Source organism: Telmatherina bonti (assembly GCF_933228915.1).
Source record: "Telmatherina bonti genome assembly, chromosome: 20".
Classification (NCBI taxonomy): Eukaryota; Metazoa; Chordata; class Actinopteri; order Atheriniformes; family Telmatherinidae; genus Telmatherina; species Telmatherina bonti.
This window is the reverse complement of record NC_136618.1, coordinates 3,412,731-3,427,228: the sequence shown is the minus strand read 5'-3', so window position 1 is coordinate 3,427,228 and position 14,498 is coordinate 3,412,731. Positions and strand designations below refer to the sequence as shown.

The window sequence follows — 14,498 nt, the reverse complement described above, 5'->3', positions numbered from 1 at the left end:
ACATAATGTACTGACCCATCCCGTATCAAATCATGGTGTACTGACCCATCCCGTATCGAGTCATGGTGTACTGACCCATCCCGTATCGAGTCATGGTGTACTGACCCATCCCGTATCGAATCATGGTGTACTGACCCATCCCGTATAGAGTCATGGTGTACTGACCCATCCCGTATCGAGTCATGGTGTACTGACCCATCCCGTATCGAGTCATGGTGTACTGACCCATCCCGTACCGAGTCATAATGTACTGACCCATCCCGTATCGAATCATGGTGTACTGACCCATCCCGTATCGAGTCATGGTGTTCTGACCCATCCTGTACCGAGTCATAATGTACTGACCCATCCCGTACCGTGACATAATGTACTGAACCATCCCGTTCCGAGTCATCGTGTACTGACCCATCCCGTATCGAGTCATGGTGTTCTGACCCATCTCGTACCAAGTCATGGTGTACTGACCCATCCCGTACCGAGTCATAATGTACTGACCCATCCCGTACCAAGTCATGGTGTACTGACCCATGCCGTACCGTGTCATGGTGTTCTGACCCATGCCGTACCGAGTCATGGTGTTCTGACCCATGCCGTACCGAGTCATGGTGTACTGACACATCCTGTACCGAGTCATGGTGTACTGACCCATCCTGTACCGAGTCATGGTGTACTGACCCATGCCGTACCGAGTCATGGTGTTCTGACCCATCCTGTACCGAGTCATGGTGTACTGACCCATGCCGTACCGAGTGATGGTGTACTGACCCATCCTGTACCGAGTCATGGTGTTCTGACCCATGCCGTACCGAGTCATGGTGTACTGACCCATCCTGTACCGAGTGATGGTGTTCTGACCCATCCTGTACCGAGTCATGGTGTACTGACCCATCCTGTACCGAGTCATGGTGTACTGACCCATCCCGTTTTTCATTTTCAATGAGAAAAATTATTTTTGACTTATACTGGAAAGTTTCTTGCTCTAGGACATTCTGCACCCTGCTGGTGGCAGCTGTGTACTGCAAATGATAAGGAGGCGAATCCAGAACATTTTAACCAACCTACACTCAACTATCCTGATAATGAGCAGAAAGATAAGAACCAGATAAGAAACGTTTACATTAGTTGACGGTTTTTGAGGCCTTTCAGACTGAATCCATCCGTCTTCATTTCTGAAGCTCAGCTGTGTCTGGATGTTGAATTCTTTCATAGTAGGAGCAGCTCTGAGTCATTTCTCTGTAAACACTAAAACACTGGAACACAGGTGTGTTTCTGTAACAGACGGGACCAACGCCTCAGGGTGTGTAAACAATTATTCACCTCTTGGTTTTTTCCAGAAATTCACAGAAAAGGAGCATTAAGTCCTGTGAAATCAGCATCTAGTTGACTTTACCTGTTAAAAACTTCATCAGAAATCATTCAAAAGACTTAAATGGACTATTAATGGAGTTGAAAATCACAGTTGTTATTGATCTAATGTTTCGTATATGTGAAGCAGTATTGTATAATTCTGAGGCAGGAAGACAAGTAAACTACAGCTATTTGGGAGGTTGTTGGTGCAATGCACAGAATGGCCAGGAACATCAGTACAAAGCTGCTAAATTAATGAATGAATCGTCACTGATTACTAACAGCTACTAAGGCATTATTTACAAAGTTTAGGGCTAAAAGAGGCTCCTAACCTGCTGATTTAAGAGAAACTCCCAGAAAAAGTGGGCGTGCCGGTCCTACATTATTCACCTGAATGTTTCACAAAGCATTTTAGTGCTAAACTAGCTCCTGAAGCTGAAAATGGTTCGTTGTCACTCCTTGTGGCTGCTGTTGGTAGTTCACGCAACCAAATCAATGCTTTGAAAAACTTTTGAATGATGCTTTTACAAGTGTGTTGCTCCAATCAGGGGGGCATCATGAATGTTAGTCTGAGACGCACCAACACCACCGATGAAGAGAAAAAAAAGGCACGAACACTGGAGATGTAAGTTGTGACTTCATTCCGTTATTTGGCAACAGATATGCATATGACTTCACCATATCTCAGCCATCGATAAGCAGAATTATTAATCAAACATTTGTTCTTCTTTATTGGAGGAGAAGCTCTGAATTCAGTGGCCCCATTTAGGCTGAAGGGGATAAAACTGATGGCACAGGCTAAAAACGGTTTAAAGTTCAACACAGGCAGACTCAGATGCGCTGGAAGAAAAACCATCTTCAGGTTTCCTTGCAAACATTTAGAGGTAGACGTGCTGAATATCAGAAAGTATCAGGAAGCGGTTAAAGGTGGAAAAAGTAGCTTTCTGTCAAATCTTGTTTCCTCAAACCGTCACAAACCTTTTAAGACGTTGACATCCCAGTGAGTTCATGTGACAAAAACATGGCTACGCCTTCAGCCAGCCTCAGTAAAGACATCATCAGAGACAACTTTTCTCATCTTAGATCATCTGGCTATCGTGAACCAAGTGGTACCATAATTTGTCGTGCTGCTCTGGACTGTTTTAAGCTGTTTGTAAATGAACGGTCTAAAATAGTAAAACAGTTAGTCTCCTTATTGTTACGCAGATGATACTCAGATATACTTATCCTTTAAACCAGATGAAACAAATCAGCCCAATAGGCTACAAAATTGTCTCATAGACATAAAGACTTGGATGTCTAGAAATTTTCTCCTCTTAAACTCAGATAAGACTGAAGTAATTCTCGTTGGATCTGAAAAACTCAGAGCTAAATTCTCCAGTTTTGTAATGAACCTGGATGGCATTACTTTAGCTTCCAGTGCTACAGTGAGAAACCTTGGAGTAATATTTGACCCTGACCTGTCCTTTGGTCCACATATTAAGCAGGTTACTAAAACAGCCTTCTTTCATTTACGTAATATAGCCAAAATTAGGGACATTCTGTCTCAGAGTGATGCAGAAAAACTGGTTCATGCTTTTGTTACTTCGAGACTAGATTACTGTAACTCTCTATTACTGGGCTGTCCTAAATATGCCCTGAAAAGCCTTCAGCTGATCCAGAATTCTGCAGCCAGAGTCCTGACCAGAACCAGCAGGAGAGATCATATTTCTCCAGTTTTAGCCTCTCTTCATTGGCTGCCTGTTGAATCTAGAATAGAATTTAAAATCCTTCTCCTTACATATAAAGCCCTCCACAACCAGGCACCACTATATATCAAAGACCTCATTGTTCCTTATATACCAAGCAGAGTACTTCGTTCGCAGACTGCAGGCTTACTTGTGGTTCCTAGAGTCTCAAAGAGCCGAGCAGGAGGCAGAGCCTTTGGTTATCAGGCCCCTCTCTTATGGAATAAGCTCCCAGTTAGTGTTAGGGAAGCAGACACCCTCCCCACCTTTAAGACTAGGCTGAAGACTTATCTTTTTGATAAGTCCTATAGCTAGGGATGGTTAGCATCCCTTAGTTATGCTGCTATAGGTTTAGACTGCTGAGGGACATTTCCTGATACACTGAGCTTCTTTCTCTTTATCTCTTTCTTTTACCCCCCCCCCCCCCAATAACAGTGTAGCATCATTAACATGTATGTCTCCTGTCTCAGCAGGTCTCCCTGGCCGGGAGTAGCAGTTCCTGTTGTCTGTTGTCTTTCTGTCCTCTTCCCCCCACACAGCAGAGGCAGATGGCTGCCTGTCCTGAGCCGGGTTCTGCCGGAGGTTTCCTTCCTGTTAAAAGGGAGTTTTTTCCTTCCCACTGTCGCCAGTGTGCTTGCTCAGGATGGGAGATTGAGTTGGACTCAACTCAATCTGTTGGTTTCCTTATATAGGCTGTTATGAATTGGCCTTCATTATGTTTTCCTCTCTGTCTGTAAAGCGTCTTGAGATGGCATTGCCGTGATTTGACGCTATATAATAAAATTTAATTGAATTAAAGTTTTTCCACCTGTTTGTTTATTGATGCTTTTGCTTGCACTGCTCCATGTGGTAAACACTTGCATGATGTCTGGCTGTTTTCCACTGCTTTCAAACATGCTGTGGTCCCTGGTCATTAGAGTTCATCGTGGAATCGCTACATAGACATTATGTAAGTAGATGCCGCCTAGTATCACACTGCCTATACAAGCTGACATCTCATCCCGCCGCCATCTTGGATGGGTCTCCATGCACCTTCAATGCACTGTAAAACATTCAAAAACAATGTGCTAAAATATTTTAAACTTGCTATTTAACCAAGACATAATGTAGCTGCAATATAAATAAATGTATGAATGAATTTGATACTAAAATGTTGGATTGATTATTGATGTATTTGGATTTATCTATTTTTATCTGGTCAAATAAATTATTATTCAACCTTGTGAAATGTAATTCCACACCATCTGCTTTCAATATTTTGCTGCTTATTGCAACCGTATGCTGAACAAAATATGGGAAGAGTTGCTGCTTTCTCTTGACTACGGTTAACTCTTTCATTCACATTTATTAATTTATCAATATAGAGATTTATCAATATAGACCCCTCAGTTTTAGTCTTGAGTTGCTGGATCATTTTGTTGCGTAGTTTGTTTGTTGTTGTCCCCGGAAATCCTTGGTTAAAATAAATCTACTAAAATCTGCATCCCTGTTCCCTCATCTCTACGTTTGGGTCCAGACCTTCACCTTCCTCACCGCCACTCCTTGACATTATATATATATATATATATATATATATATATATATATATATATATATATATATATATATATAAATATATATGATGTCTTTTTTTTATTTTTTATGTACTGTTTTACACTATGCACTATAAAACAGTACAGTACAGAATACAGTAATATGTAAGCCAGGGGGTTATAATCTCTTTTGAACAGCCTTGACCTAAATAACACATTACAGCATATAAGCATACCAAAAAAAGCAAATAGATCAATAGTCTCATTGGTTTTCATGTTCATGAAATGCTTAATAGAAACAAGATATAGTTTGGCTTCATTATTAAAGACAGAGAAGAGTGGCTTTTGATCATTACATCAACATTTGTGAATATGCCATTTTGTCAAATAATACGAATAATAATTGAGAATTGTTTCTTTTATTCTCAGGTGGGGAGTTAGTGAAGCCAAACACTAACTCTTTGTTCAAAGCAAAGAGAAAAAGTTGGTTCGACACTTGAATAGGCCTGTCGCAATCAGTCAATTATCGCACGATAAGAAAAAATGCACACAATATTTTTCATTTGTTTTTCTTTTCTCCTCATTTGTTTTAAGACAATATTAACTAAACACAGCAATTCAACAAGCTTCCATCTGCACTTTAAAAACACAATTGTTAGCCAGTATGAATCGCCTCGCTGAACATACACGTTTCAAACGGCATTTCCATAACTTTACAACAATATGAAAATGAAAAATGCTGAAAGTGATCAAAGACATTCAGTTTTACCATTCCACCTGTGGTCAATAGACTACGTAACTGTTAAACAGTGTTTAGAGACCATATGTTCCAGATAACCACATTGCCAAAACCCCGGGAGTCTGATGTATTACCAGGTAAATTCCAAATCTTCTTCCATTCAAGATTATTAATTAATGTGTTCCAGTAAGATCCACATATGGAACTGTTGCTTTGTCTTTCTGAAATAATTAATGTAAACAACGATTACTATCGCGTGTTGAAGATAAACAGATTCGGCCAATGTCAAGTTTGGTTGGGTAGATGGGAGAAGTGGTGGATTCTGTCTAGTTGCACCTTTGAATAACATTACTCCATTAGGGATTGCATTTTTAACTGTTATATTTATCAAAAGGAATAAATACATCATGTTTCTGATAAATTCTTGATATGTCATCAATGACCCGTCAGGATTGAATAATTGATGAACCAAGAGGGGTAAAATAAGGATTTGCTTCTGTGATGTCTTTGTTGTTCCATATGCAGCATCTATGGGAAGAAAATTTGTGTCTGTGAATTAGCGACCAGTAAAGAAGCATCTGTGTGTGGTAATTAGATAGTTTTAAGTGGATTTTTACATTATAATTACAGAGTAGAAGAAAGTTCCAGCCTCCCAATTTAGAAAACATGTAATTCAGTTCCAAACTGAAGATGGGTCATTAAAGAATTGTTTGAGCCTATTTATTTCAAAAGTATTATTCAGAGTGTGAAAATAAGTCCGCCCTTATCATCTAACTTCATTACCGCAGGTTTATGTCATGTCCACACCTCGAGCCGAAGCCTTTTGTACCTCCTCGGCCGCCGTACAGATGTCGCATCATGCGGAAGGAGTTCAGGGGCGTGTCGGTCTGTCGGAAATGTGGAAACTCAACCAGAGTTGGAGAGAAAGGCAAGATTCTCTGTCGGTGAGCAAACAACACTTTTCTTCTTTACTTTTCACGTGATTAAATCTGAACTTTGAAAGTTTTTATCGGACGTTTGATGGAACTGCGGGAGTTTTTTTTTTTTTTTACATGTTTGTCAACTCATCCAGAAACATGTTTGTTTTTCGTCATCTGTCGAAATAGCATCTGCATTTGTTCCAAACTACCTGAATCTGGGATGCCAGGTTCTGGTTCTGATCCTGGAGGTCTGCCGTCCTGCAGGTTTTCGGTTACATGACCTGAAGGATGGCAGGAAAACCTGCAGGTTTCAGGGTTGATGTGGAAAACCTGCAGGTTTCAGGGTTGATGTGGAAAACCTGCAGGTTTCAGGGTTGATGTGGAAAACCTGCAGGTTTCAGGGTTGATGTGGAAAACCTGCAGGTTTCAGGGTTGATGTGGAAAACCTGCAGGACCAGACCAGTGATGAACGCTCTGTAACCTCCTGCAGGAACAATGGCGGCGTTAACTCCTCTTTCCAAAGCCAACACCAGCTTCTGTCTGGATCTGCTCAGAGCTGTGGGTGATGATGACAATACGAAGAACATCTTCTTCTCTCCGTTTAGCGTCTCTTCCGCCCTGGCCATGGTGATGTTGGGGGCCAGAGGAAATACAGCCAGTCAGATGTCGGAGGTACGGGACTGTTCTCTGAGATAACCCCTCCCCCAGTTTACTGCTGTGTTACCATGTAAACATGACAAATAACATAGAAGTGTTGCTGCTATCAGTTTATATCTCTGTCCACCTGTATGAAGTTGGAGACAAGCAGATGGAGAAAAGCTGGTCTGCTATGGAGCCACTGCAGAACCAGAACATTCCACAACCATGAGCTGGTGAAAGCTCTGATGAAATGTTTCACAGCGTCACACCCAGTAAAGTAAACTCAGTGGGTGGAAAAGAAAAGCCTCGCCCGTAATCTGCTCTGTTCAGGACTTCCTGGACTGTTGAGCTGGAGGAGAATCGCTGGAGTCAGCAGCGATTGCAGTTAATGTTTTACAGCAGATATAATTCCATGTTTAGACCTACTCATGTTACCTGATGCAGCAGGATCACCTCGCCGTTCCACCGTGTCCAGGACTGCATACCGATCAGATGGACGAGCTGAACGAGAAACACAATCCCATCCCGAAGAAGTGGTTTTGATGAGAAGACGACAAGCATTTGTTTGTTACAGTTGCACTGCTGGCAGCCATGTTCCCATGTTGGAGCATCTTTCAGCATTTCTACTGAACAAAGCCAAGTCAGGACGTTTTAGATTAACTCCAGTGGATTCATGGTTGCATTGGAAGAACATAACGGGGTATATATATATATATATATATATGGTGGTCTTTGTGACTGGGGTTTTTAAAGTCTGTGATGTCGGTGAGTGACCCTGCAGTAAAAGTGGGCCCTCGGCCAATTGGAGGTACCATTGTCTTACACCCCTTTTTTCACACCTTGGTGTGAATGGCTGGGCATGCTGGGATTTGTAGTGAGACTCAGGGACCTTTGTTTCCTTAGCTATGCGGCCGAAGGCTTTGTGGGGTGGTACGGTCCCAACAGTGACTCGGGCATCTGGTCAGGATGCCTCCTGGACCTCCCTGGTGAGGTGTTCCAGGCACGTCCCTCTGGGAGGAGACCCCGGGGAAGACCCAGGACACGCTGGAGGGATTATATCTCTCGGCTGGCCTGGGAACGCCTCGGGATCCCCCCCGCAGAGTTGGTAAATGTGGCTGGGGAGAGGGAAGTCTGGGCTTCCCTGCTTAGACTGCTGCCCCCGCGACCCGACCCTGGATAAGCGGCAGAAGATGGATGTAAATTTGGGACGGGGGGAAAAAAGAAAAAAAAACGGAAGGGACGGACAGACCGCATTTAGTCGCGGAACCTTTGTCGGGCACAATTTCCTGCTACACTGATTACACTGATGCACACATTACTTCCACCACTAAATGAGCTGCATCAGCGTTTGATGTAGAGATGTTCTGTTGACCTTCATATCAATAATGCATCAGTTTACATCCGTCACATTGCTTACACCTACAGGTTCTCTGCTTCAGCGAGGCAGAGAAGCAGCAAGAAGGATCACAGCATGTCCAGATGCCGGTCCAGATGCTGCAGCAGGTCCAGTCCAAACTGCCTCAACTGCTCAAGGTGGTAACAAAGCTGGTTGTGTAGAACCTGAACCTGAACATGACCAGAACCTAGACAGGACCTGAACGCTGACGGGACTTGATTGGGATCATGCCCTGAGTATGAACACAATCTAGACTCGGATAGGTCCTGAGCACTAGCATAACTTAGTTCTGAACAGGTCATGCTAGTGACCTGTAGCCTGCAGGACTTCCTTCATCCTCCAGGTAGTCCTGCAGGCTTTCTTATATAGACCACATAGACTGGAAAGCAGAAAGGAACTTACAGTTTATATGACCTTAAGTAGCATGGACTGGAAGCTCAGAGAAACTCATCGCTGAAGGGGCGTCGGTATTACTATCAGAAGTTGTGGGAGGTGAAATTGTTGGTCTGGGGATCCTTTAAAATGGTGTCAGTCGTCAATAGGAGTCATTTTGTGTTTACTAAAACTTGTGTGTGTGTCCAATTGCTCCAAGCACCACAGATGATGGCAAACAGAAATTAGTGTTTTACTTTGTGCTGTTGATCTTGTTCCAGCAGCTGCTGGACATTAAACTAAACACGACTACTCCACCACTTTCAGGGCTTTTAGCATGAATTTGGACACCTTGACTGAGACTGGCCGGAGGATGATGGTGTCTTGTTGATTTGGATACACACCAAAATAACCCAGTTGAATTCTTGAGAAGGGTAATATGGAGATATCTGACTAACATGGTGGATGGGTTGCACGTGTCTTCATGTTGTCTGAAAGTTATTTGTGACATCACATCCTTCTCATCAGGAAGTAGAGGTCAACCAGGTAATTCTCGACTAATGTGAGGGTCCTACCGGGATACCGGGAACTGGTCCAGATCTGGTCTGAAGCAGCAGATGGTTCAGGATTCTAGGAACTGGTCCAGATCTGGTCTGAAGCAGCAGATGGTTCAGGATACTGGAAACTGGTCCAGATCTGGTCTGAAGCAGCAGATGGTTCAGGATACTGGGAACTGGTCCAGATCTGGTCTGAAGCAGCAGATGGTTCAGGATACTGGGAACTGGTCCAGATCTGGTCTGAAACAGCAGATGGTTCAGGATTCTAGGAACTGGTCCAGATCTGGTCTGAAGCAGCAGATGGTTCAGGATACTGGGAACTGGTCCAGATCTGGTCTGAAACAGCAGATGGTTCAGGATTCTAGGAACTGGTCCAGATCTGGTCTGAAGCAGCAGAGGGTTCAGGATTCTAGGAACTGGTCCAGATCTGGTCTGAAGCAGCAGATGGTTCAGGATTCTAGGAACTGGTCCAGATCTGGTCTGAAGCAGCAGATGGTTCAGGATACTGGGAACTGGTCCAGATCTGGTCTGAAGCAGCAGAGGGTTCAGGATTCTAGGAACTGGTCCAGATCTGGTCTGAAGCAGCAGATGGTTCAGGATACTGGGAACTGGTCCAGATCTGGTCTGAAACAGCAGATGGTTCAGGATTCTAGGAACTGGTCCAGATCTGGTCTGAAACAGCAGATGGTTCAGGATTCTAGGAACTGGTCCAGATCTGGTCTGAAGCAGCAGATGGTTCAGGATTCTGGGAACTGGTCCAGATCTGGTCTGAAGCAGCAGATGGTTCAGGATTCTAGGAACTGGTCCAGATCTGGTCTGAAACAGCAGATGGTTCAGGATTCTAGGAACTGGTCCAGATCTGGTCTGAAGCAGCAGATGGTTCAGGATTCTGGGAACTGGTCCAGATCTGGTCTGAAACAGCAGATGGTTCAGGATACCGGGAACTGGTCCAGATCTGGTCTGAAACAGCAGATGGTTCAGGATACTGGGAACTGGTCCAGATCTGGTCTGAAGCAGCAGATGGTTCAGGATTCTAGGAACTGGTCCAGATCTGGTCTGAAGCAGCAGATGGTTCAGGATTCTAGGAACTGGTCCAGATCTGGTCTGAAGCAGCAGATGGTTCAGGATTCTAGGAACTGGTCCAGATCTGGTCTGAAGCAGCAGATGGTTCAGGATTCTAGGAACTGGTCCAGATCTGGTCTGAAGCAGCAGATGGTTCAGGATTCTAGGAACTGGTCCAGATCTGGTCTGAAGCAGCAGATGGTTCAGGATACTGGGAACTGGTCCAGATCTGGTCTGAAGCAGCAGAGGGTTCAGGATTCTAGGAACTGGTCCAGATCTGGTCTGAAGCAGCAGAGGGTTCAGGATACTGGGAACTGGTCCAGATCTGGTCTGAAACAGCAGATGGTTCAGGATTCTAGGAACTGGTCCAGATCTGGTCTGAAACAGCAGATGGTTCAGGATTCTAGGAACTGGTCCAGATCTGGTCTGAAGCAGCAGATGGTTCAGGATTCTGGGAACTGGTCCAGATCTGGTCTGAAGCAGCAGATGGTTCAGGATTCTAGGAACTGGTCCAGATCTGGTCTGAAGCAGCAGATGGTTCAGGATTCTGGGAACTGGTCCAGATCTGGTCTGAAACAGCAGATGGTTCAGGATACCGGGAACTGGTCCAGATCTGGTCTGAAACAGCAGATGGTTCAGGATACTGGGAACTGGTCCAGATCTGGTCTGAAGCAGCAGATGGTTCAGGATTCTAGGAACTGGTCCAGATCTGGTCTGAAGCAGCAGATGGTTCAGGATACTGGGAACTGGTCCAGATCTGGTCTGAAGCAGCAGATGGTTCAGGATACTGGGAACTGGTCCAGATCTGGTCTGAAACAGCAGATGGTTCAGGATACTGGGAACTGGTCCAGATCTGGTCTGAAGCAGCAGATGGTTCAGGATTCTAGGAACTGGTCCAGATCTGGTCTGAAGCAGCAGATGGTTCAGGATACTGGGAACTGGTCCAGATCTGGTCTGAAGCAGCAGATGGTTCAGGATTCTAGGAACTGGTCCAGATCTGGTCTGAAGCAGCAGATGGTTCAGGATTCTGGGAACTGGTCCAGATCTGGTCTGAAGCAGCAGATGGTTCAGGATACTGGGAACTGGTCCAGATCTGGTCTGAAGCAGCAGATGGTTCAGTATTCTGGGAACTGGTCCAGATCTGGTCTGAAGCAGCAGATGGTTCAGGATTCTAGGAACTGGTCCAGATCTGGTCTGAAGCAGCAGATGGTTCAGGATACTGGGAACTGGTCCAGATCTGGTCTGAAGCAGCAGATGCTTCAGGATTCTAGGAACTGGTCCAGATCTGGTCTGAAGCAGCAGATGGTTCAGGATACTGGGAACTGGTCCAGATCTGGTCTGAAGCAGCAGATGGTTCAGGATACTGGGAACTGGTCCAGATCTGGTGTGAAGCAGCAGATGGTTCAGGATAGTGGGAACTGGTCCAGATCTGGTCTGAAGCAGCAGATGGTTCAGGATACTGGGAACTGGTCCAGATCTGGTCTGAAGCAGCAGATGCTTCAGGATACTGGGAACTGGTCCAGATCTGGTCTGAAGCAGCAGATGGTTCAGGATACTGGGAACTGGTCCAGATCTGGTCTGAAGCAGCAGATGGTTCAGGATACTGGGAACTGGTCCAGATCTGGTCTGAAGCAGCAGATGGTTCAGGATACTGGGAACTGGTCCAGATCTGGTCTGAAGCAGCAGATGGTTCAGGATACTGGGAACTGGTCCAGATCTGGTCTGAAACAGCAGATGGTTCAGGATACTGGGAACTGGTCCAGATCTGGTCTGAAGCAGCAGATGGTTCAGGATTCTAGGAACTGGTCCAGATCTGCTCTGAAGCAGCAGATGGTTCAGGATACTGGGAACTGGTCCAGATCTGGTCTGAAGCAGCAGATGGTTCAGGATACTGGGAACTGGTCCAGATCTGGTCTGAAACAGCAGATGGTTCAGGATACTGGGAACTGGTCCAGATCTGGTCTGAAACAGCAGATGGTTCAGGATACTGGGAACTGGTCCAGATCTGGTGTGAAGCAGCAGATGGTTCAGGATACTGGGAACTGGTCCAGATCTGGTCTGAAGCAGCAGATGGTTCAGGATACTGGGAACTGGTCCAGATCTGGTCTGAAGCAGCAGATGGTTCAGGATACTGGGAACTGGTCCAGATCTGGTCTGAAGCAGCAGATGGTTCAGGATTCTGGGAACTGGTCCAGATCTGGTCTGAAGCAGCAGATGGTTCAGGATACTGGAAACTGGTCCAGATCTGGTCTGAAGCAGCAGATGGTTCAGGATTCTGGGAACTGGTCAAGATCTGGTCTGAAGCAGCAGATGGTTCAGGATACTGGAAACTGGTCCAGATCTGGTCTGAAGCAGCAGATGGTTCAGGATTCTGGGAACTGGTCCAGATCTGGTCTGAAGCAGCAGATGGTTCAGGATACTGGGAACTGGTCCAGATCTGGTCTGAAGCAGCAGATGGTTTAGGATTCTGGGAACTGGTCCAGATCTGGTCTGAAACAGCAGATGGTTCAGGATACTGGGAACTGGTCCAGATCTGGTCTGAAACAGCAGATGGTTCAGGATTCTGGGAACTGGTCCAGATCTGGTCTGAAGCAGCAGATGGTTCAGGATTCTGGGAACTGGTCCAGATCTGGTCTGAAGCAGCAGATGGTTCAGGATACTGGAAACTGGTCCAGATCTGGTCTGAAACAGCAGATGGTTCAGGATACTGGAAACTGGTCCAGATCTGGTCTGAAGCAGCAGATGGTTCAGGATTCTGGGAACTGGTCCAGATCTGGTCTGAAGCAGCAGATGGTTCAGGATACTGGGAACTGGTCCAGATCTGGTCTGAAACAGCAGATGGTTTAGGATTCTGGGAACTGGTCCAGATCTGGTCTGAAACAGCAGATGGTTCAGGATACTGGGAACTGGTCCAGATCTGGTCTGAAGCAGCAGATGGTTCAGGATTCTGGGAACTGGTCCAGATCTGGTCTGAAACAGCAGATGGTTCAGGATACTGGGAACTGGTCAAGATCTGGTCTGAAACAGCAGATGGTTCAGGATACTGGGAACTGGTCCAGATCTGGTCTGAAGCAGCAGATGGTTCAGGATACTGGAAACTGGTCCAGATCTGGTCTGAAGCAGCAGATGGTTCAGGATACTGGGAACTGGTCCAGATCTGGTCTGAAACAGCAGATGGTTCAGGATAATGGAAACTGGTCCAGATCTGGTCTGAAACAGCCGATGGTTCAGGATACTGGGAACTGGTCCAGATCTGGTCTGAAGCAGCAGATGGTTCAGGATACTGGGAACTGGTCCAGATCTGGTCTGAAGCAGCAGATGGTTCAGGATACTGGGAACTGGTCCAGATCTGGTCTGAAGCAGCAGATGGTTCAGGATTCTAGGAACTGGTCCAGATCTGGTCTGAAGCAGCAGATGGTTCAGGATACTGGGAACTGGTCCAGATCTGGTCTGAAACAGCAGATGGTTCAGGATTCTAGGAACTGGTCCAGATCTGGTCTGAAACAGCAGATGGTTCAGGATTCTAGGAACTGGTCCAGATCTGGTCTGAAGCAGCAGATGGTTCAGGATTCTGGGAACTGGTCCAGATCTGGTCTGAAGCAGCAGATGGTTCAGGATTCCAGGAACTGGTCCAGATCTTGTCTGAAGCAGCAGATGGTTCAGGATTCTAGGAACTGGTCCAGATCTGGTCTGAAGCAGCAGATGGTTCAGGATACTGGGAACTGGTCCAGATCTGGTCTGAAGCAGCAGATGGTTCAGGATACTGGGAACTGGTCCAGATCTGGTCTGAAGCAGCAGATGGTTCAGGATTCTGGGAACTGGTCCAGATCTGGTCTGAAGCAGCAGATGGTTCAGGATTCTGGGAACTGGTCCAGATCTGGTCTGAAGCAGCAGATGGTTCAGGATTCCAGGAACTGGTCCAGATCTTGTCTGAAGCAGCAGATGCTTCAGGATTCTAGGAACTGGTCCAGATCTGGTCTGAAGCAGCAGATGGTTCAGGATACTGGGAACTGGTCCAGATCTGGTCTGAAGCAGCAGATGGTTCAGGATACTGGGAACTGGTCCAGATCTGGTCTGAAGCAGCAGATGGTTCAGGATTCTAGGAACTGGTCCAGATCTGGTCTGAAGCAGCAGATGGTTCAGGATACTGGGAACTGGTCCAGATCTGGTCTGAAGCAGCAGATGGTTCAGGATTCTGGGAACTGGT

General features: G+C 45.7%; 1 protein-coding gene across 2 annotated transcripts in view; it reads left to right on the top strand.

Moving 5' to 3' along the window:
• Positions 1-6,213: 6,213 nt before the first annotated feature.
• Positions 6,214-14,498, top strand: part of serpinb1l3 (serpin peptidase inhibitor, clade B (ovalbumin), member 1, like 3) — a 40,908-nt gene continuing 32,623 nt past the window's right edge. Inside the window, exons 1-3 of one of the 2 annotated variants that reach the window (XM_079260188.1) lie at positions 6,214-6,289; positions 6,756-6,937; positions 8,330-8,437. In XM_079260188.1, the coding sequence (XP_079116314.1) occupies positions 6,761-6,937; positions 8,330-8,437 (285 nt within the window). In that variant the 5' untranslated portion in view covers positions 6,214-6,289; positions 6,756-6,760. The remainder of the gene's footprint in view (positions 6,290-6,755; positions 6,938-8,329; positions 8,438-14,498) is intronic. The other variant, XM_079260189.1, reaches the window with a different exon arrangement.